The following is a 19714-nucleotide window of genomic DNA, read 5'->3' as shown; positions in this document are numbered from 1 at the left end:
TTAGGTGGTTAACTGATTTTTGTCCTCTGGCGTCCTTGGGTAGACAGAGGGAGTCTGGAAGGACATCAAGGAATCTTTGTGTTGTCTGTGAATTTATAGCACGACTTTTGATGTTCCTTGGTTGGGGTCTGAGCAGATTATTTGTTGCAATTGCAAACGTAATAAAATGGTGGTCCGATAGTCCAGGATTATGAGGGAAAACATTAAGATCCACAACATTTATTCCATGGGACAAAACTAGGTCCAGAGTATGACTGTGACAGTGAGTAGGTCCAGAGACATGTCGGCTGATTATTCGTTTTAAGTCTAATACTGCGGGTAATGGAGTCGCCAATGACTAGAGTTTTCAATTTGTCAGAGCTAATGGTGGGAAGCTTCGGCGTCTCTGACCCCGTAACGGGAGGAGTAGAGACAAGAGAAGGCTCGGCCTTTGACTCCGACTCGCTGCTTAATGGGGAAAACCGGTTGAAGTTTGTCGGCTGAATGAGCGACACCGGTTGAGCATTCCTACAGCATTTCTCTCCAGAAACCGTGAGAAAGTTGTCCGGCTGCGGGGACCGTGCGAGGGGATTTATACTAACGTTACTATCTGTACTTACTGGTGGCACAGACGCTGTTTCATCCTTTCCTACACTGAAATTACCCTTGCCTAACGATTGCGTCTGAAGCTGGGCTTGTAGCACAGCTATCCTCACCGTAAGGCGATCGTTCTCCTGTATGAGTACAGCGACTGCAATTAGAAGGCATCATGTTAATGTTACTACTTAGCTTCGGCTGTTGGAGGTCCTGACGAACCATGTCCAGATAAAGCGTCCGGAGTATGAGGATTCTGTGTTATGCACTATAGCCCGTTACCATATGTGATTTAATATTATCTGCTGTTGGCTTGTGTGGATGTATGTATGTGTTATGCAACATAGCTGACTTGAACCATTGTTCAGTTTCAGGGCCATGGGCCTTTCTCATGATGGAAAAATACAGAACTGTGCAATGAGTTGGGGGGGGGGCACATTCAGAACAGTCTTTTGTTAGATAACAGGAGCCAGGTGCCTGATAACTGCATATTCTACACAGCTACAACGACTGACCGCTGAAGCGCTTAAGGGGCTGGGACCAGCCTCTGCGCCAACAATCAACGATAGGCTGGGTGAGTCTAAACCACGCCCAGTCTACTCTGACAGGCCGGCTCGGAAGCAGGAACTACTGTCAGAGTATATTAAATATCTTTGTCAGGAACAAGTCAGTTCTGTTTTGCCCTGCGAGGTGGGACAGAGCCCATATATACGAAAATTGCATTTACCACTTATTGCTTAGCTAATAAAAGCCTCATTGTGATATTTATCCTGATACCAGATTCGAATTGACGCAACCCTGACACGAGTGAAAAAATTGAGGGAAAAACCAAAAATATAAACGGTAATTAAAAAGTAAAAACCGTAAAGTTGTCAGGTAGCAAAGTAGGCAACAAAACACCGCAACACGTAAACAAGTCTGCAAGTTGTGACCGGAAATGGCGTCAAAATGCTGTTGAGGTATCATGTGATGCTACTAGCATAAATGGACCAACACTGAGCACATGTAGCTTAAGTCAATTGGTAATTTAAAACACAGGGGTCTGAGTAATATTGCTGGCGCATGGATATAATGCAAAATAAATGTTGCCATCACCCCAGTTACTCAAGTCAGGTCATACACCTCAACTCCAAGTAGGAACCACCAAAACAATACAGAGGACACAAGTATTACAGTTAATGTTTAATTGAGCCAAAACAAGCAAATGCAGTTACACACTGGACTAGAGTACCCATGAACTCTTGCATGTCCCACGTCAGATATCCATGGCGTCGTCGCCGGACGGGCCGGTCGCAGCTTCAGAGGTGGCGTCGTCGCCAGACGGGCCGGTCGCAGCTTCAGAGGTGGCGTCGTCGCCAGACGGGCCGGTCGCAGCTTCAGAGGTGGCGTCGTCGCCAGACGGGCCGGTCGCAGCTTCAGAGGTGGCGTCGTCGCCAGACGGGCCGGTCGCAGCTTCAGAGGTGGCGTCGTCGCCAGACGGGCCGGTCGCAGCTTCAGAGGTGGCGTCGTCGCCAGACGGGCCGGTCGCAGCTTCAGAGGTGGCGTCGTCGCCAGACGGGCCGGTCGCAGCTTCAGAGGTGGCGTCGTCGCCAGACGGGCCGGTCGCAGCTTCAGAGGTGGCGTCGTCGCCAGACGGGCCGGTCGCAGCTTCAGAGGTGGCGTCGTCGCCAGACGGGCCGGTCGCAGCTTCAGAGGTGGCGTCGTCGCCAGACGGGCCGGTCGCAGCTTCAGAGGTGGCGTCGTCGCCAGACGGGCCGGTCGCAGCTTCAGAGGTGGCGTCGTCGCCAGACGGGCCGGTCGCAGCTTCAGAGGTGGCGTCGTCGCCAGACGGGCCGGTCGCAGCTTCAGAGGTGGCGTCGTCGCCAGACGGGCCGGTCGCAGCTTCAGAGGTGGCGTCGTCGCCAGACGGGCCGGTCGCAGCTTCAGAGGTGGCGTCGTCGCCAGACGGGCCGGTCGCAGCTTCAGAGGTGGCGTCGTCGCCAGACGGGCCGGTCGCAGCTTCAGAGGTGGCGTCGTCGCCAGACGGGCCGGTCGCAGCTTCAGAGGTGGCGTCGTCGCCAGACGGGCCGGTCGCAGCTTCAGAGGTGGCGTCGTCGCCAGACGGGCCGGTCGCAGCTTCAGAGGTGGCGTCGTCGCCAGACGGGCCGGTCGCAGCTTCAGAGGTGGCGTCGTCGCCAGACGGGCCGGTCGCAGCTTCAGAGGTGGCGTCGTCGCCAGACGGGCCGGTCGCAGCTTCAGAGGTGGCGTCGTCGCCAGACGGGCCGGTCGCAGCTTCAGAGGTGGCGTCGTCGCCAGACGGGCCGGTCGCAGCTTCAGAGGTGGCGTCGTCGCCAGACGGGCCGGTCGCAGCTTCAGAGGTGGCGTCGTCGCCAGACGGGCCGGTCGCAGCTTCAGAGGTGGCGTCGTCGCCAGACGGGCCGGTCGCAGCTTCAGAGGTGGCGTCGTCGCCAGACGGGCCGGTCGCAGCTTCAGAGGTGGCGTCGTCGCCAGACGGGCCGGTCGCAGCTTCAGAGGTGGCGTCGTCGCCAGACGGGCCGGTCGCAGCTTCAGAGGTGGCGTCGTCGCCAGACGGGCCGGTCGCAGCTTCAGAGGTGGCGTCGTCGCCAGACGGGCCGGTCGCAGCTTCAGAGGTGGCGTCGTCGCCAGACGGGCCGGTCGCAGCTTCAGAGGTGGCGTCGTCGCCAGACGGGCCGGTCGCAGCTTCAGAGGTGGCGTCGTCGCCAGACGGGCCGGTCGCAGCTTCAGAGGTGGCGTCGTCGCCAGACGGGCCGGTCGCAGCTTCAGAGGTGGCGTCGTCGCCAGACGGGCCGGTCGCAGCTTCAGAGGTGGCGTCGTCGCCAGACGGGCCGGTCGCAGCTTCAGAGGTGGCGTCGTCGCCAGACGGGCCGGTCGCAGCTTCAGAGGTGGCGTCGTCGCCAGACGGGCCGGTCGCAGCTTCAGAGGTGGCGTCGTCGCCAGACGGGCCGGTCGCAGCTTCAGAGGTGGCGTCGTCGCCAGACGGGCCGGTCGCAGCTTCAGAGGTGGCGTCGTCGCCAGACGGGCCGGTCGCAGCTTCAGAGGTGGCGTCGTCGCCAGACGGGCCGGTCGCAGCTTCAGAGGTGGCGTCGTCGCCAGACGGGCCGGTCGCAGCTTCAGAGGTGGCGTCGTCGCCAGACGGGCCGGTCGCAGCTTCAGAGGTGGCGTCGTCGCCAGACGGGCCGGTCGCAGCTTCAGAGGTGGCGTCGTCGCCAGACGGGCCGGTCGCAGCTTCAGAGGTGGCGTCGTCGCCAGACGGGCCGGTCGCAGCTTCAGAGGTGGCGTCGTCGCCAGACGGGCCGGTCGCAGCTTCAGAGGTGGCGTCGTCGCCAGACGGGCCGGTCGCAGCTTCAGAGGTGGCGTCGTCGCCAGACGGGCCGGTCGCAGCTTCAGAGGTGGCGTCGTCGCCAGACGGGCCGGTCGCAGCTTCAGAGGTGGCGTCGTCGCCAGACGGGCCGGTCGCAGCTTCAGAGGTGGCGTCGTCGCCAGACGGGCCGGTCGCAGCTTCAGAGGTGGCGTCGTCGCCAGACGGGCCGGTCGCAGCTTCAGAGGTGGCGTCGTCGCCAGACGGGCCGGTCGCAGCTTCAGAGGTGGCGTCGTCGCCAGACGGGCCGGTCGCAGCTTCAGAGGTGGCGTCGTCGCCAGACGGGCCGGTCGCAGCTTCAGAGGTGGCGTCGTCGCCAGACGGGCCGGTCGCAGCTTCAGAGGTGGCGTCGTCGCCAGACGGGCCGGTCGCAGCTTCAGAGGTGGCGTCGTCGCCAGACGGGCCGGTCGCAGCTTCAGAGGTGGCGTCGTCGCCAGACGGGCCGGTCGCAGCTTCAGAGGTGGCGTCGTCGCCAGACGGGCCGGTCGCAGCTTCAGAGGTGGCGTCGTCGCCAGACGGGCCGGTCGCAGCTTCAGAGGTGGCGTCGTCGCCAGACGGGCCGGTCGCAGCTTCAGAGGTGGCGTCGTCGCCAGACGGGCCGGTCGCAGCTTCAGAGGTGGCGTCGTCGCCAGACGGGCCGGTCGCAGCTTCAGAGGTGGCGTCGTCGCCAGACGGGCCGGTCGCAGCTTCAGAGGTGGCGTCGTCGCCAGACGGGCCGGTCGCAGCTTCAGAGGTGGCGTCGTCGCCAGACGGGCCGGTCGCAGCTTCAGAGGTGGCGTCGTCGCCAGACGGGCCGGTCGCAGCTTCAGAGGTGGCGTCGTCGCCAGACGGGCCGGTCGCAGCTTCAGAGGTGGCGTCGTCGCCAGACGGGCCGGTCGCAGCTTCAGAGGTGGCGTCGTCGCCAGACGGGCCGGTCGCAGCTTCAGAGGTGGCGGCGTCGCCAGACGGGCCGGTCGCAGCTCCAGAGGTGGCGGCGTCGCCAGACGGGCCGGTCGCAGCTCCAGAGGTGGCGGCGTCGCCAGACGGGCCGGTCGCAGCTCCAGAGGTGGCGGCGTCGCCAGACGGGCCGGTCGCAGCTTCAGAGGTGGCGGCGTCGCCAGACGGGCCGGTCGCAGCTTCAGAGGTGGCGGCGTCGCCAGACGGGCCGGTCGCAGCTTCAGAGGTGGCGGCGTCGCCAGACGGGCCGGTCGCAGCTTCAGAGGTGGCGGCGTCGCCAGACGGGCCGGTCGCAGCTTCAGAGGTGGCGGCGTCGCCAGACGGGCCGGTCGCAGCTTCAGAGGTGGCGTCGTCGCCAGACGGGCCGGTCGCAGCTTCAGAGGTGGCGTCGTCGCCAGACGGGCCGGTCGCAGCTTCAGAGGTGGCGTCGTCGCCAGACGGGCCGGTCGCAGCTTCAGAGGTGGCGGCGTCGCCAGACGGGCCGGTCGCAGCTCCAGAGGTGGCGTCGTCGCCAGACGGGCCGGTCGCAGCTTCAGAGGTGGCGGCGTCGTCCGAGGACACGCGCCTCAGCTTCTCCTCAGAGGACAGGGCATCATTTGCCGGAGAGCTACCATGGTTTGGAGAAGCTTGGGATTCTACTTCATTGGTCTCTAAATACTCTTGAGAAAAAACAAAAGGAACAGTTGGGTATTCTACAGCAACACATCTGTTCTACACGGTCTAGGCCAAATTGCTAATCGAATTTTGAGCAACATGAACCCTACAGTTTTCAAAGTATATGTTTCAGGCCGTACCTTCTCTGGCTTGTTTAGCGTCAGACCCTATGGATCGGAGCAAGGCCAGGGCATGCACAATGGAGACGTCATTTGATGACAGCTCTGAAAAATGTAGGTTAAGGTTTGACAACATTATTTAGACTGAGTTACTCTATGCTGTTGAATGAGTGTCAAACACAGCAGCACCATAGACAGTGACAAAGAACATAGCTAGAAGGGTTGCGGAAAGAAACACTTACCTCCAAGTCTCCTCTGCAGAGAGACTTGATCTTGCTTCTGGGACTTTCCAACAGGGTAACAAGAAACTGAGGAGAAAGTGTTGACAGAAGTTGAGTTCACACAAAATAGCTACATATATTAATAGCAGTGAAGAATAAAAGATGACCAACGCGGAAGATACAGACAGTCAAATATTAATACCCAACTTATAAAGTTAAGCATATTTACCAAACAAATCCCTTAAACATTAGTGAACCAACCTTTGACAACCCCCACAGTCATCACAACGAGCAGCAATTCTCTCACACCTCCCATGATCATGAAAATAGTCTGTGTTATCAACAGGTAATGTCTTCCCATGGCCTGTATGAGGCTTATATAGGCCACTAATGACCTTAGTTTACCTGACAAACATGGCTTAACGATCAATTAACAAGCTTGATTGAGTTGTTACGTTCAGATAGAAATAGACCATGTAGAACATATGTTGATTCTTATCAAGTTGGTGGGCAGGCAATCTTTTCTACTCCATATATTGCATTTATATCTGTAATGATTAACCCTAATGGTCTCAGATCAGCAGTAGAAAGAAGTATTCCTAATTATTTTAGGTGTAATCTTCAAAGATATTAGGGGGAAATAAACACTGTACCCAAATCCACGTTTTACGTTTTTCAGACAGTGAGAGAGAAGAGGGAGGGATAGGGGGAAGCACAACAGGCCCACACTCATCCTCTCGTACCACCAGGTTCCCTTCCAGCAGATACTGGACTTCAGAGGAACTTCTGCTGCTATACCCCATCTTTACCTTTACCCACAAAGGTCCTAAACGGTAGAAAGTGTCCGGCCAACAGACAGACGCACACCTTATGACGGCAATAACCTGTAGTCCAAGGGGATAGTAGCACTTCACTGAGAGCAAAACAGACAGGGACCAAAAGATGTGGAAGAAGCAATTAGGAGGCCTGCGTCTTGTGACCGTAGCGTACGTGTAGGTATGTACGGCAGGACCAAATCAGAGAGATAGGTACGAGCAAGCCCATGTAATGCTTTGTAGGTTAGCAGTAAAACCTTGAAATCAGCCCTTGCCTTGACAGGAAGCCAGTGTAGGGAGGCTAGCACTGGAGTAATATGATATATTTTTGGGGTTCTAGTCAGGATTCTAGCAGCCGTATTTAGCACTAACTGAAGTTTATTTAGTGCTTTATCCGGGTAGCCGGAAAGTAAGAGCATTGCAGTAGTCTAACCTAGAAGTGACAAAAGCATGGATACATTTTTCTGCATCATTTTTGGACAGAAAGTTTGATTTTTGCAATGTTACGTAGATGGAAAAAAGCTGTCCTTGAAACAGTCTTGATATGTTCTTCAAAAGAGAGATCAGGGTCCAGAGTAACGCCGAGGGCCTTCACAGTTTTATTTGAGACGACTGTACAGCCATTAAGATTAATTGTCAGATTCAACAGAAGATCTCTTTGTTTCTTGGGACCTAGAACAAGCATCTCTGTTTTGTCCGAGTTTAAAAGTAGAACGTTTGCAGCCATCCACTTCCTTATGTCTGAAACACATGCTTCTAGCGAGGGCAATTTTGGGGCTTCACCATGTTTCATTGAAATGTTCAGCTGTGTGTCATCCGCATAGCAGTGAAAGTTAACATTATGTTTTCGAATGACATCCCCAAGAGGTAAAATATATAGTGAAAATCAATAGTGGTCCTAAAACGGAACCTTGAGGAACATCGAAATTTACAGTTGATTTGTCAGAGGACAAACCATTCACAGAGACTGTAACAGTTTTCTTCTATCTCCTCCTCTGACGAGGAAGGCAGAGGCTGCGCAACAGCCTTTTCTAAACATTTTGAGAGGAATGGAAGATTCGATATAGGCCGATAGTTTTTTATATTTTCTGGGTCAAGGTTTGGCTTTTTCAAGAGAGGCTTTATTACTGCCACTTTTAGTGAGTTTGGTACACATCCGGTGGATAGAGAGCCGTTTATTATGTTCAACATAGGAGGGCCAAGCACAGGAAACAGCTCTTTCAGTAGTTTAGTTGGAATAGGGTCCAGTATGGAGCTTGAAGGTTTAGAGGCCATGATTATTTTCATCATTGTGTCAAGGGATATAGTACTAAAACACTTGAGTGTCTCTCTTGATCCTAGGTCCTGGCAGAGTTGTGCAGACTCAGGACAACTGAGCTTTGAAGGAATACGCAGATTTAAAGAGGAGTCCGTAATTTACTTTGTAATAATCATCTTTTCCTCAAAGAAGTTCATGAATTTATTACTGCTGAGGTGAAAGCCATCCTCTCTTGGGGAATGCTGCTTTTTAGTTAGCTTTGCGACAGTATCAAAAACGAATTTCGGATTGTTCTTATTTTCCTCAATTAAGTTGGAAAAATAGGATGATCGAGCAGCAGCAAGGGCTCTTCGATACTGCACGGTACTGTCTTTCCAAGCTAGTCGGAAGACTTCCAGTTTGGTGTGGCGCCATTTCCGTTCCAATTTTCTGGAAGCTTGCTTCAGAGCTCGGGTATTTTCTGTATACCAGGGAGCTAGTTTCTTATGAGAAATGTTTTTAGTTTTTAGGGGTGCAACTGCATCTAGGGTATTGCGCAAGGTTAAATTGAGTTCCTCAGTTAGGTGGTTAACTGATTTTTGTCCTCTGGCGTCCTTGGGTAGACAGAGGGAGTCTGGAAGGACATCAAGGAATCTTTGTGTTGTCTGTGAATTTATAGCACGACTTTTGATGTTCCTTGGTTGGGGTCTGAGCAGATTATTTGTTGCAATTGCAAACGTAATAAAATGGTGGTCCGATAGTCCAGGATTATGAGGGAAAACATTAAGATCCACAACATTTATTCCATGGGACAAAACTAGGTCCAGAGTATGACTGTGACAGTGAGTAGGTCCAGAGACATGTCGGCTGATTATTCGTTTTAAGTCTAATACTGCGGGTAATGGAGTCGCCAATGACTAGAGTTTTCAATTTGTCAGAGCTAATGGTGGGAAGCTTCGGCGTCTCTGACCCCGTAACGGGAGGAGTAGAGACAAGAGAAGGCTCGGCCTTTGACTCCGACTCGCTGCTTAATGGGGAAAACCGGTTGAAGTTTGTCGGCTGAATGAGCGACACCGGTTGAGCATTCCTACAGCATTTCTCTCCAGAAACCGTGAGAAAGTTGTCCGGCTGCGGGGACCGTGCGAGGGGATTTATACTAACGTTACTATCTGTACTTACTGGTGGCACAGACGCTGTTTCATCCTTTCCTACACTGAAATTACCCTTGCCTAACGATTGCGTCTGAAGCTGGGCTTGTAGCACAGCTATCCTCACCGTAAGGCGATCGTTCTCCTGTATGAGTACAGCGACTGCAATTAGAAGGCATCATGTTAATGTTACTACTTAGCTTCGGCTGTTGGAGGTCCTGACGAACCATGTCCAGATAAAGCGTCCGGAGTATGAGGATTCTGTGTTATGCACTATAGCCCGTTACCATATGTGATTTAATATTATCTGCTGTTGGCTTGTGTGGATGTATGTATGTGTTATGCAACATAGCTGACTTGAACCATTGTTCAGTTTCAGGGCCATGGGCCTTTCTCATGATGGAAAAATACAGAACTGTGCAATGAGTTGGGGGGGGGCACATTCAGAACAGTCTTTTGTTAGATAACAGGAGCCAGGTGCCTGATAACTGCATATTCTACACAGCTACAACGACTGACCGCTGAAGCGCTTAAGGGGCTGGGACCAGCCTCTGCGCCAACAATCAACGATAGGCTGGGTGAGTCTAAACCACGCCCAGTCTACTCTGACAGGCCGGCTCGGAAGCAGGAACTACTGTCAGAGTATATTAAATATCTTTGTCAGGAACAAGTCAGTTCTGTTTTGCCCTGCGAGGTGGGACAGAGCCCATATATACGAAAATTGCATTTACCACTTATTGCTTAGCTAATAAAAGCCTCATTGTGATATTTATCCTGATACCAGATTCGAATTGACGCAACCCTGACACGAGTGAAAAAATTGAGGGAAAAACCAAAAATATAAACGGTAATTAAAAAGTAAAAACCGTAAAGTTGTCAGGTAGCAAAGTAGGCAACAAAACACCGCAACACGTAAAGAAGTCTGCAAGTTGTGACCGGAAATGGCGTCAAAATGCTGTTGAGGTATCATGTGATGCTACTAGCATAAATGGACCAACACTGAGCACATGTAGCTTAAGTCAATTGGTAATTTAAAACACAGGGGTCTGAGTAATATTGCTGGCGCATTGATATAATGCAAAATAAATGTTGCCATCACCCCAGTTACTCAAGTCAGGTCATACACCTCAACTCCAAGTAGGAACCACCAAAACAATACAGAGGACACAAGTATTACAGTTAATGTTTAATTGAGCCAAAACAAGCAAATGCAGTTACACACTGGACTAGAGTACCCATGAACTCTTGCATGTCCCACGTCAGATATCCATGGCGTCGTCGCCGGACGGGCCGGTCGCAGCTTCAGAGGTGGCGTCGTCCCCGGACGGGCCGGTCGCAGCTTCAGAGGTGGCGGCGTCGCCAGACGGGCCGGTCGCAGCTTCAGAGGTGGCGTCGTCGCCGGACGGGCCGGTCGCAGCTTCAGAGGTGGCGGCGTCGCCAGACGGGCCGGTCGCAGCTTCAGAGGTGGCGGCGTCGCCAGACGGGCCGGTCGCAGCTTCAGAGGTGGCGGCGTCGCCAGACGGGCCGGTCGCAGCTTCAGAGGTGGCGGCGTCGCCAGACGGGCCGGTCGCAGCTTCAGAGGTGGCGGCGTCGCCAGACGGGCCGGTCGCAGCTTCAGAGGTGGCGGCGTCGCCAGACGGGCCGGTCGCAGCTTCAGAGGTGGCGGCGTCGCCAGACGGGCCGGTCGCAGCTTCAGAGGTGGCGGCGTCGCCAGACGGGCCGGTCGCAGCTTCAGAGGTGGCGGCGTCGCCAGACGGGCCGGTCGCAGCTTCAGAGGTGGCGGCGTCGCCAGACGGGCCGGTCGCAGCTTCAGAGGTGGCGGCGTCGCCAGACGGGCCGGTCGCAGCTTCAGAGGTGGCGGCGTCGCCAGACGGGCCGGTCGCAGCTTCAGAGGTGGCGGCGTCGCCAGACGGGCCGGTCGCAGCTTCAGAGGTGGCGGCGTCGCCAGACGGGCCGGTCGCAGCTTCAGAGGTGGCGGCGTCGCCAGACGGGCCGGTCGCAGCTTCAGAGGTGGCGTCGTCGCCAGACGGGCCGGTCGCAGCTTCAGAGGTGGCGTCGTCGCCAGACGGGCCGGTCGCAGCTTCAGAGGTGGCGGCGTCGTCCGAGGACATGCGCCTCAGCTTCTCCTCAGAGGACAGGGCATCATTTGCCGGAGAGCTACCATGGTTTGGAGAAGCTTGGGATTCTACTTCATTGGTCTCTAAATACTCTTGAGAAAAAACAAAAGGAACAGTTGGGTATTCTACAGCAACACATCTGTTCTACACGGTCTAGGCCAAATTGCTAATCGAATTTTGAGCAACATGAACCCTACAGTTTTCAAAGTATATGTTTCAGGCCGTACCTTCTCTGGCTTGTTTAGCATCAGACCCTATGGATCGGAGCAAGGCCAGGGCATGCACAATGGAGACGTCATTTGATGACAGCTCTGAAAAATGTAGGTTAAGGTTTGACAACATTATTTAGACTGAGTTACTCTATGCTGTTGAATGAGTGTCAAACACAGCAGCACCATAGACAGTGACAAAGAACATAGCTAGAAGGGTTGCGGAAAGAAACACTTACCTCCAAGTCTCCTCTGCAGAGAGACTTGATCTTGCTTCTGGGACTTTCCAACAGGGTAACAAGAAACTGAGGAGAAAGTGTTGACAGAAGTTGAGTTCACACAAAATAGCTACATATATTAATAGCAGTGAAGAATAAAAGATGACCAACGCGGAAGATACAGACAGTCAAATATTAATACCCAACTTATAAAGTTAAGCATATTTACCAAACAAATCCCTTAAACATTAGTGAACCAACCTTTGACAACCCCCACAGTCATCACAACGAGCAGCAATTCTCTCACACCTCCCATGATCATGAAAATAGTCTGTGTTATCAACAGGTAATGTCTTCCCATGGCCTGTATGAGGCTTATATAGGCCACTAATGACCTTAGTTTACCTGACAAACATGGCTTAACGATCAATTAACAAGCTTGATTGAGTTGTTACGTTCAGATAGAAATAGACCATGTAGAACATATGTTGATTCTTATCAAGTTGGTGGGCAGGGCAATCTTTTCTACTCCATATATTGCATTTATATCTGTAATGATTAACCCTAATGGTCTCAGATCAGCAGTAGAAAGAAGTATTCCTAATTATTTTAGGTGTAATCTTCAAAGATATTAGGGGGAAATAACACTGTACCCAAATCCACGTTTTACGTTTTCAGACAGTGAGAGAGAAGAGGGAGGGATAGGGGGAAGCACAACAGGCCCACACTCATCCTCTCGTACCACCAGGTTCCCTTCCAGCAGATACTGGACTTCAGAGGAACTTCTGCTGCTATACCCCCATCTTTACCTTTACCCACAAAGGTCCTAAACGGTAGAAAGTGTCCGGCCAACAGACAGACGCACACCTTATGACGGCAATAACTGTAGTCCAAGGGGATAGTAGCACTTCACTGAGAGCAAAAACAGACAGGGACCAAAAGATGTGGAAGAAGCAATTAGGAGGCCTGCGTCTTGTGACCGTAGCGTACGTGTAGGTATGTACGGCAGGACCAAATCAGAGAGATAGGTACGAGCAAGCCCATGTAATGCTTTGTAGGTTAGCAGTAAAACCTTGAAATCAGCCCTTGCCTTTGACAGGAAGCCAGTGTAGGGAGGCTAGCACTGGAGTAATATGATATATTTTTGGGGTTCTAGTCAGGATTCTAGCAGCCGTATTTAGCACTAACTGAAGTTTATTTAGTGCTTTATCCGGGTAGCCGGAAAGTAAGAGCATTGCAGTAGTCTAACCTAGAAGTGACAAAAAGCATGGATACATTTTTCTGCATCATTTTTGGACAGAAAGTTTGATTTTTGCAATGTTACGTAGATGGAAAAAAGCTGTCCTTGAAACAGTCTTGATATGTTCTTCAAAAGAGAGATCAGGGTCCAGAGTAACGCCGAGGGCCTTCACAGTTTTATTTGAGACGACTGTACAGCCATTAAGATTAATTGTCAGATTCAACAGAAGATCTCTTTGTGTCTTGGGACCTAGAACAAGCATCTCTGTTTTGTCCGAGTTTAAAAGTAGAACGTTTGCAGCCATCCACTTCCTTATGTCTGAAACACATGCTTCTAGCGAGGGCAATTTTGGGGCTTCACCATGTTTCATTGAAATGTTCAGCTGTGTGTCATCCGCATAGCAGTGAAAGTTAACATTATGTTTTCGAATGACATCCCCAAGAGGTAAAATATATAGTGAAAATCAATAGTGGTCCTAAAACGGAACCTTGAGGAACATCGAAATTTACAGTTGATTTGTCAGAGGACAAACCATTCACAGAGACTGTAACAGTTTTCTTCTATCTCCTCCTCTGACGAGGAAGGCAGAGGGCTGCGCAACAGCCTTTTCTAAACATTTTGAGAGGAATGGAAGATTCGATATAGGCCGATAGTTTTTTATATTTTCTGGGTCAAGGTTTGGCTTTTTCAAGAGAGGCTTTATTACTGCCACTTTTAGTGAGTTTGGTACACATCCGGTGGATAGAGAGCCGTTATTATGTTCAACATAGGAGGGCCAAGCACAGGAAACAGCTCTTTCAGTAGTTTAGTTGGAATAGGGTCCAGTATGGAGCTTGAAGGTTTAGAGGCCATGATTATTTTCATCATTGTGTCAAGGGATATAGTACTAAAACACTTGAGTGTCTCTCTTGATCCTAGGTCCTGGCAGAGTTGTGCAGACTCAGGACAACTGAGCTTTGAAGGAATACGCAGATTTAAAGAGGAGTCCGTAATTTACTTTGTAATAATCATCTTTTCCTCAAAGAAGTTCATGAATTATTACTGCTGAGGTGAAAGCCATCCTCTCTTGGGGAATGCTGCTTTTTAGTTAGCTTTGCGACAGTATCAAAAACGAATTTCGGAGTGTTCTATTTTCCTCAATTAAGTTGGAAAAATAGGATGATCGAGCAGCAGCAAGGGCTCTTCGATACTGCACGGTACTGTCTTTCCAAGCTAGTCGGAAGACTTCCAGTTTGGTGTGGCGCCATTTCCGTTCCAATTTTCTGGAAGCTTGCTTCAGAGCTCGGGTATTTTCTGTATACCAGGGAGCTAGTTTCTTATGAGAAATGTTTTTAGTTTTTAGGGTGCAACTGCATCTAGGGTATTGCGCAAGGTTAAATTGAGTTCCTCAGTTAGGTGGTTAACTGATTTTTGTCCTCTGGCGTCCCTTGGGTAGACAGAGGGAGTCTGGAAGGACATCAAGGAATCTTGTGTGGTCTGTGAATTTATAGCACGACTTTTGATGTTCCTTGGTTGGGGTCTGAGCAGATTATTTGTTGCAATTGCAAACGTAATAAAATGGTGGTCCGATAGTCCAGGATTATGAGGGAAAACATTAAGATCCACAACATTTATTCCATGGGACAAAACTAGGTCCAGAGTATGACTGTGACAGTGAGTAGGTCCAGAGACATGTCGGCTGATTATTCGTTTTAAGTCTAATACTGCGGGTAATGGAGTCGCCAATGACTAGAGTTTTCAATTTGTCAGAGCTAATGGTGGGAAGCTTCGGCGTCTCTGACCCCGTAACGGGAGGAGTAGAGACAAGAGAAGGCTCGGCCTTTGACTCCGACTCGCTGCTTAATGGGGAAAACCGGTTGAAGTTTGTCGGCTGAATGAGCGACACCGGTTGAGCATTCCTACAGCATTTCTCTCCCAGAAACCGTGAGAAAGTTGTCCGGCTGCGGGGACCGTGCGAGGGGATTTATACTAACGTTACTATCTGTACTTACTGGTGGCACAGACGCTGTTTCATCCTTTCCTACACTGAAATTACCCTTGCCTAACGATTGCGTCTGAAGCTGGGCTTGTAGCACAGCTATCCTCACCGTAAGGCGATCGTTCTCCTGTATGAGTACAGCGACTGCAATTAGAAGGCATCATGTTTAATGTTACTACTTAGCTTCGGCTGTTGGAGGTCCTGACGAACCATGTCCAGATAAAGCGTCCGGAGTATGAGGATTCTGTGTTATGCACTATAGCCCGTTACCATATGTGATTTAATATTATCTGCTGTTGGCTTGTGTGGATGTATGTATGTGTTATGCAACATAGCTGACTTGAACCATTGTTCAGTTTCAGGGCCATGGGCCCTTTCTCATGATGGAAAATACAGAACTGTGCAATGAGTTGGGGGGGGGGCACATTCAGAACAGTCTTTTGTTAGATAACAGGAGCCAGGTGCCTGATAACTGCATATTCTACACAGCTACAACGACTGACCGCTTGAAGCGCTTAAGGGGCTGGGACCAGCCTCTGCGCCAACAATCAACGATAGGCTGGGTGAGTCTAAACCACGCCCAGTCTACTCTGACAGGCCGGCTCGGAAGCAGGAACTACTGTCAGAGTATATTAAATATCTTTGTCAGGAACAAGTCAGTTCTGTTTTGCCCTGCGAGGTGGGACAGAGCCCATATATACGAAAATTGCATTTACCACTTATTGCTTAGCTAATAAAAGCCTCATTGTGATATTATCCTGATACCAGATTCGAATTGACGCAACCCTGACACGAGTGAAAAAATTGAGGGAAAAACCAAAAATATAAACGGTAATTAAAAAGTAAAAACCGTAAAGTTGTCATGTAGCAAAGTAGGCAACAAAACACCACACGTAAACAAGTCTGCAAGTTGTGACCGGAAATGGCGTCAAAATGCTGTTGAGGTATCATGTGATGCTACTAGCATAAATGGACCAACACTGAGCACATGTAGCTTAAGTCAATTGGTAATTTAAAACACAGGGGTCTGAGTAATATTGCTGGCGCATGGATATAATGCAAAATAAATGTTGCCATCACCCCAGTTACTCAAGTCAGGTCATACACCTCAACTCCAAGTAGGAACCACCAAAACAATACAGAGGACACAAGTATTACAGTTAATGTTTAATTGAGCCAAAACAAGCAAATGCAGTTACACACTGGACTAGAGTACCCATGAACTCTTGCATGTCCCACGTCAGATATCCATGGCGTCGTCGCCGAGACGGGCCGGTCGCAGCTCAGAGGTGGCGTCGTCGCCAAGACGGGCCGGTCGCAGCTTCAGAGGTGGCGTCGTCGCCAGACGGGCCTGGTCGCGAGCTTCAGAAGGTGGCGTCGTCGCCATACGGGCCGGTCGCAGCTTCAGAGGTGGCGTCGTCGCCAGACGGGCCGGTCGCAGCTTCAGGGTGGCGGTCGTCGCCAGACGGGCCGGTCGCAGCTTCAGAGGTGGCTTTCGTCGCCAACGGCCGGTCGCAGCTTCAGAGGTGGCGTCGTCGCCAGACTGGCCGGGTCGCAGCTTCAGAGGGGGCGTCGTCGCCAGAACGGGCCGGTCGCAGCTTCAGATGGTGGCGTCGTCGCCAGAACGGGGCCGGTCGCAGCTTCATAGGTGGCTTCGTCGCAGACGGGCCGGGTCGCAGCTTCGAGGTGGCGTCGTCGCCAGAACGGCCTGTCGCAGCTTCATAGGTGGCGTCGTCGCCAGACGGGCCGGTCGCAGCTTCAGAGGTGGCGTCGTCGCCAGAAACGGGCCGGTCGCAGCTTCAGAGTGGCGTCGTCGCCAGACGGGCCGGTCGCAGCTTCAGAGGTGGCGGCGTCGCCAGACGGGCCGGTCGCAGCTTCAGAGGTGGCGGCGTCGCCAGACGGGCCGGTCGCAGCTTCAGAGGTGGCGGCGTCGCCAGACGGGCCGGTCGCAGCTTCAGAGGTGGCGGCGTCGCCAGACGGGCCGGTCGCAGCTTCAGAGGTGGCGGCGTCGCCAGACGGGCCGGTCGCAGCTTCAGAGGTGGCGGCGTCGCCAGACGGGCCGGTCGCAGCTTCAGAGGTGGCGGCGTCGCCAGACGGGCCGGTCGCAGCTTCAGAGGTGGCGGCGTCGCCAGACGGGCCGGTCGCAGCTTCAGAGGTGGCGGCGTCGCCAGACGGGCCGGTCGCAGCTTCAGAGGTGGCGTCGTCGCCAGACGGGCCGGTCGCAGCTTCAGAGGTGGCGTCGTCGCCAGACGGGCCGGTCGCAGCTTCAGAGGTGGCGTCGTCGCCAGACGGGCCGGTCGCAGCTTCAGAGGTGGCGGCGTCGTCCGAGGACATGCGCCTCAGCTTCTCCTCAGAGGGACAGGGCATCATTTGCCGGAGAGCTACCATGGTTGGAGAAGCTTGGGGATTCTACTTCATGGGTCTCTAAATACTCTTGAGAAAAAACAAAAGGAACAGTTGGGTATTCTACAGCAACACATCTGTTTCTACACGGTCTAGCCAAAATTGCTAATCGAATTTTGAGCAACATGAACCCTACAGTTTTCAAAGTATATGTTTTCAGGCCGTACCTTCTCTGGCTTGTTTAGCGTCAGACCCTATGGATCGGAGCAAGGCCCATGGCATGGCGACAATTGAGACGTCATTAATTTGGATGACAGCTCTGAAAAATGTAGGTTAAGGTTTGACCAACATTATTTAGACTTGAGTTACTCTATGCTGTTGAATGAGTGTCAAACACAGCAAGCACCATAGACAGTGACAAAGAACATAGCTAGAAGGGTTGCGGAAAGAAACACTTACCTCCAAGTCTCCTCTGCAGAGAGACTTGATCTTGCTTCTGGGATCTTTCCAACAGGGGTAACAAGAAACTGAGGAGAAAGTGTTGACAGAAGTTGAGTTCACACAAAATAGCTACATATATTAATAGCAGTGAAGAATAAAAGATGACCAACGCGGAAGATACAGACAGGTCAAATATTAATACCCAACTTATAAAGTTAAGCATATTTACCAAACAAATCCCTTAAACATTAGTGAACCAACCTTTGACAACCCCCACAGTCATCACAACGAGCAGCAATTCTCTCACACCTCCCATGATCATGAAAATAGTCTGTGTTATCAACAGGTAATGTCTTCCCATGGCCTGTATGAGGCTTATATAGGCCACTAATGACCTTAGTTTACCTGACAAACATGGCTTAACGATCAATTAAACAAGCTTGATTGAGTTGTTACGTCAGGATAGAAAATAAGCCATGTAGAACATATGTTGATTCTTATCAAGTTGGTTGGGCAGGGCAATCTTTTCTACTCCATATATTGCATTTATATCTGTAATGATTAACCCTAATGGTCTCAGATCAGCAGTAGAAAGAAGCTATTCCTAATTATTTTAGGTGTAATCTTCAAAGATATTAGGGGGAAATAAACACTGTACCCAAATCCACGTTTTACGTTTTTTCAGACAGTGAGAGAGAAGAGGGAGGGATAGGGGGAGCACAACAGGCCCACACACTCATCCTCTCGTACCACCAGGTTCCCTTCCAGGCAGATACTGGACTTCAGAGGAACTTCTGCTGCTATACCCCATCTTTACCTTTACCCACAAAGGTCCTAAACGGTAGAAAGGTGTCCGGCCAACAGACAGACGCACCACCTTATGACGGCAATAACCTGTAAGTCCAAGGGATAGTAGCACTTCACTGAGAGGCAAAACAGACAGGGACCAAAAGATGTGGAAGAAGCAATTAGGAGGCCTGCGTCTATGTGACAGTAGCGTACGTGTAGGTATGTTACGGCAGGACAAGATCAGAGAGATAGGTACGAGCAAGCCCATGTAATGCTTTGTAGGTTAGCAGTAAAACCTTGAAATCAGCCCTTGCCTTGACAGGAAGCCAGTGTAGGGAGGCTAGCACTGGAGTAATATGATATATTTTTGGGTTCTAGTCAGGATTCTAGCAGCCGTATTTAGCACTAACTGAAGTTTATTTAGTGCTTTATCCGGGTAGCCGGAAAGTAAGAGCATTGCAGTAGTCTAACCTAGAAGTGACAAAAGCATGGATACATTTTTCTGCATCATTTTGGACAGAAAGTTTGATTTTTGCAATGTTACGTAGATGGAAAAAAGCTGTCCTTGAAACAGTCTTGATATGTTCTTCAAAAGAGAGATCAGGGTCCAGAGTAACGCCGAGGGCCTTCACAGTTTTATTTGAGACGACTGTACAGCCATTAAGATTAATTGTCAGATTCAACAGAAGATCTCTTTGTTTCTTGGACCTAGAACAAGCCATCTCTGTTTTTGTCCGAGTTTAAAAGTAGAACGTTTGCAGCCATCCACTTCCTTATGTCTGAAACACATGCTTCTAGCGAGGGCAATTTTGGGGCTTCACCCATGTTTCATTGAAATGTTCAGCTGTGTGTCATCCGCATAGCAGTGAAAGTTAACATTATGTTTTCGAATTGACATCCCCCAAGAGGTAAAATATATAGTGAAAATCAATAGTGGTCCTAAAACGGAACCTTGAGGAACATCGAAATTTACAGTTGATTTGTCAGAGGACAAACCATTCACAGAGACTGTAACAGTTTTCTTCTATCTCCTCCTCTGACGAGGAAGGCAGAGGCTGCGCAACAGCCTTTTCTAAACATTTTGAGAGGAATGGAAGATTCGATATAGGCCGATAGTTTTTTATATTTCTGGGTCAAGGTTTGGCTTTTTCAAGAGAGGCTTTTATTACTGCCACTTTTAGTGAGTTTTGGTACACATCCGGTGGATAGAGAGCCGTTTATTATGTTCAACATAGGAGGGCCAAGCACAGGAAACAGCTCTTTCAGTAGTTTAGGTTGGAATAGGGTCAGTATGGAG

The 19714-nt window shown here is 51.2% G+C and overlaps 1 protein-coding gene and 1 long non-coding RNA gene across 2 annotated transcripts; both read right to left on the bottom strand.

The window, feature by feature from the left end:
- Positions 1 to 3637: 3637 nt before the first annotated feature.
- LOC118944761 (polysialoglycoprotein-like) lies at positions 3638 to 6204 on the bottom strand (the record flags this gene model as incomplete). Its single annotated transcript, XM_036965516.1, has 5 exons — positions 6144 to 6204; positions 5904 to 5969; positions 5683 to 5766; positions 5176 to 5547; positions 3638 to 4911 (listed from the first exon to the last, which is right to left on the bottom strand). Coding segments are annotated over exons 1-5 (1857 nt in total), but the record flags the coding sequence as incomplete, so codon positions are not given.
- A 5244-nt stretch (positions 6205 to 11448) lies between these two features.
- On the bottom strand, positions 11449 to 18003 carry LOC118944763. Its single transcript, XR_005040058.1, has 3 exons — positions 17890 to 18003; positions 17647 to 17714; positions 11449 to 11510 (listed from the first exon to the last, which is right to left on the bottom strand). It is a non-coding gene; the product is annotated as an uncharacterized LOC118944763 (long non-coding RNA).
- Positions 18004 to 19714: the final 1711 nt, after the last annotated feature.

The sequence above is a fragment of the Oncorhynchus mykiss genome, chromosome 3 (genome assembly GCF_013265735.2).
Source record: "Oncorhynchus mykiss isolate Arlee chromosome 3, USDA_OmykA_1.1, whole genome shotgun sequence".
Classification (NCBI taxonomy): Eukaryota; Metazoa; Chordata; class Actinopteri; order Salmoniformes; family Salmonidae; genus Oncorhynchus; species Oncorhynchus mykiss.
The sequence above is the reverse complement of the archived record's forward strand: the minus strand, read 5'-3'. Positions and strand labels throughout refer to the sequence as shown.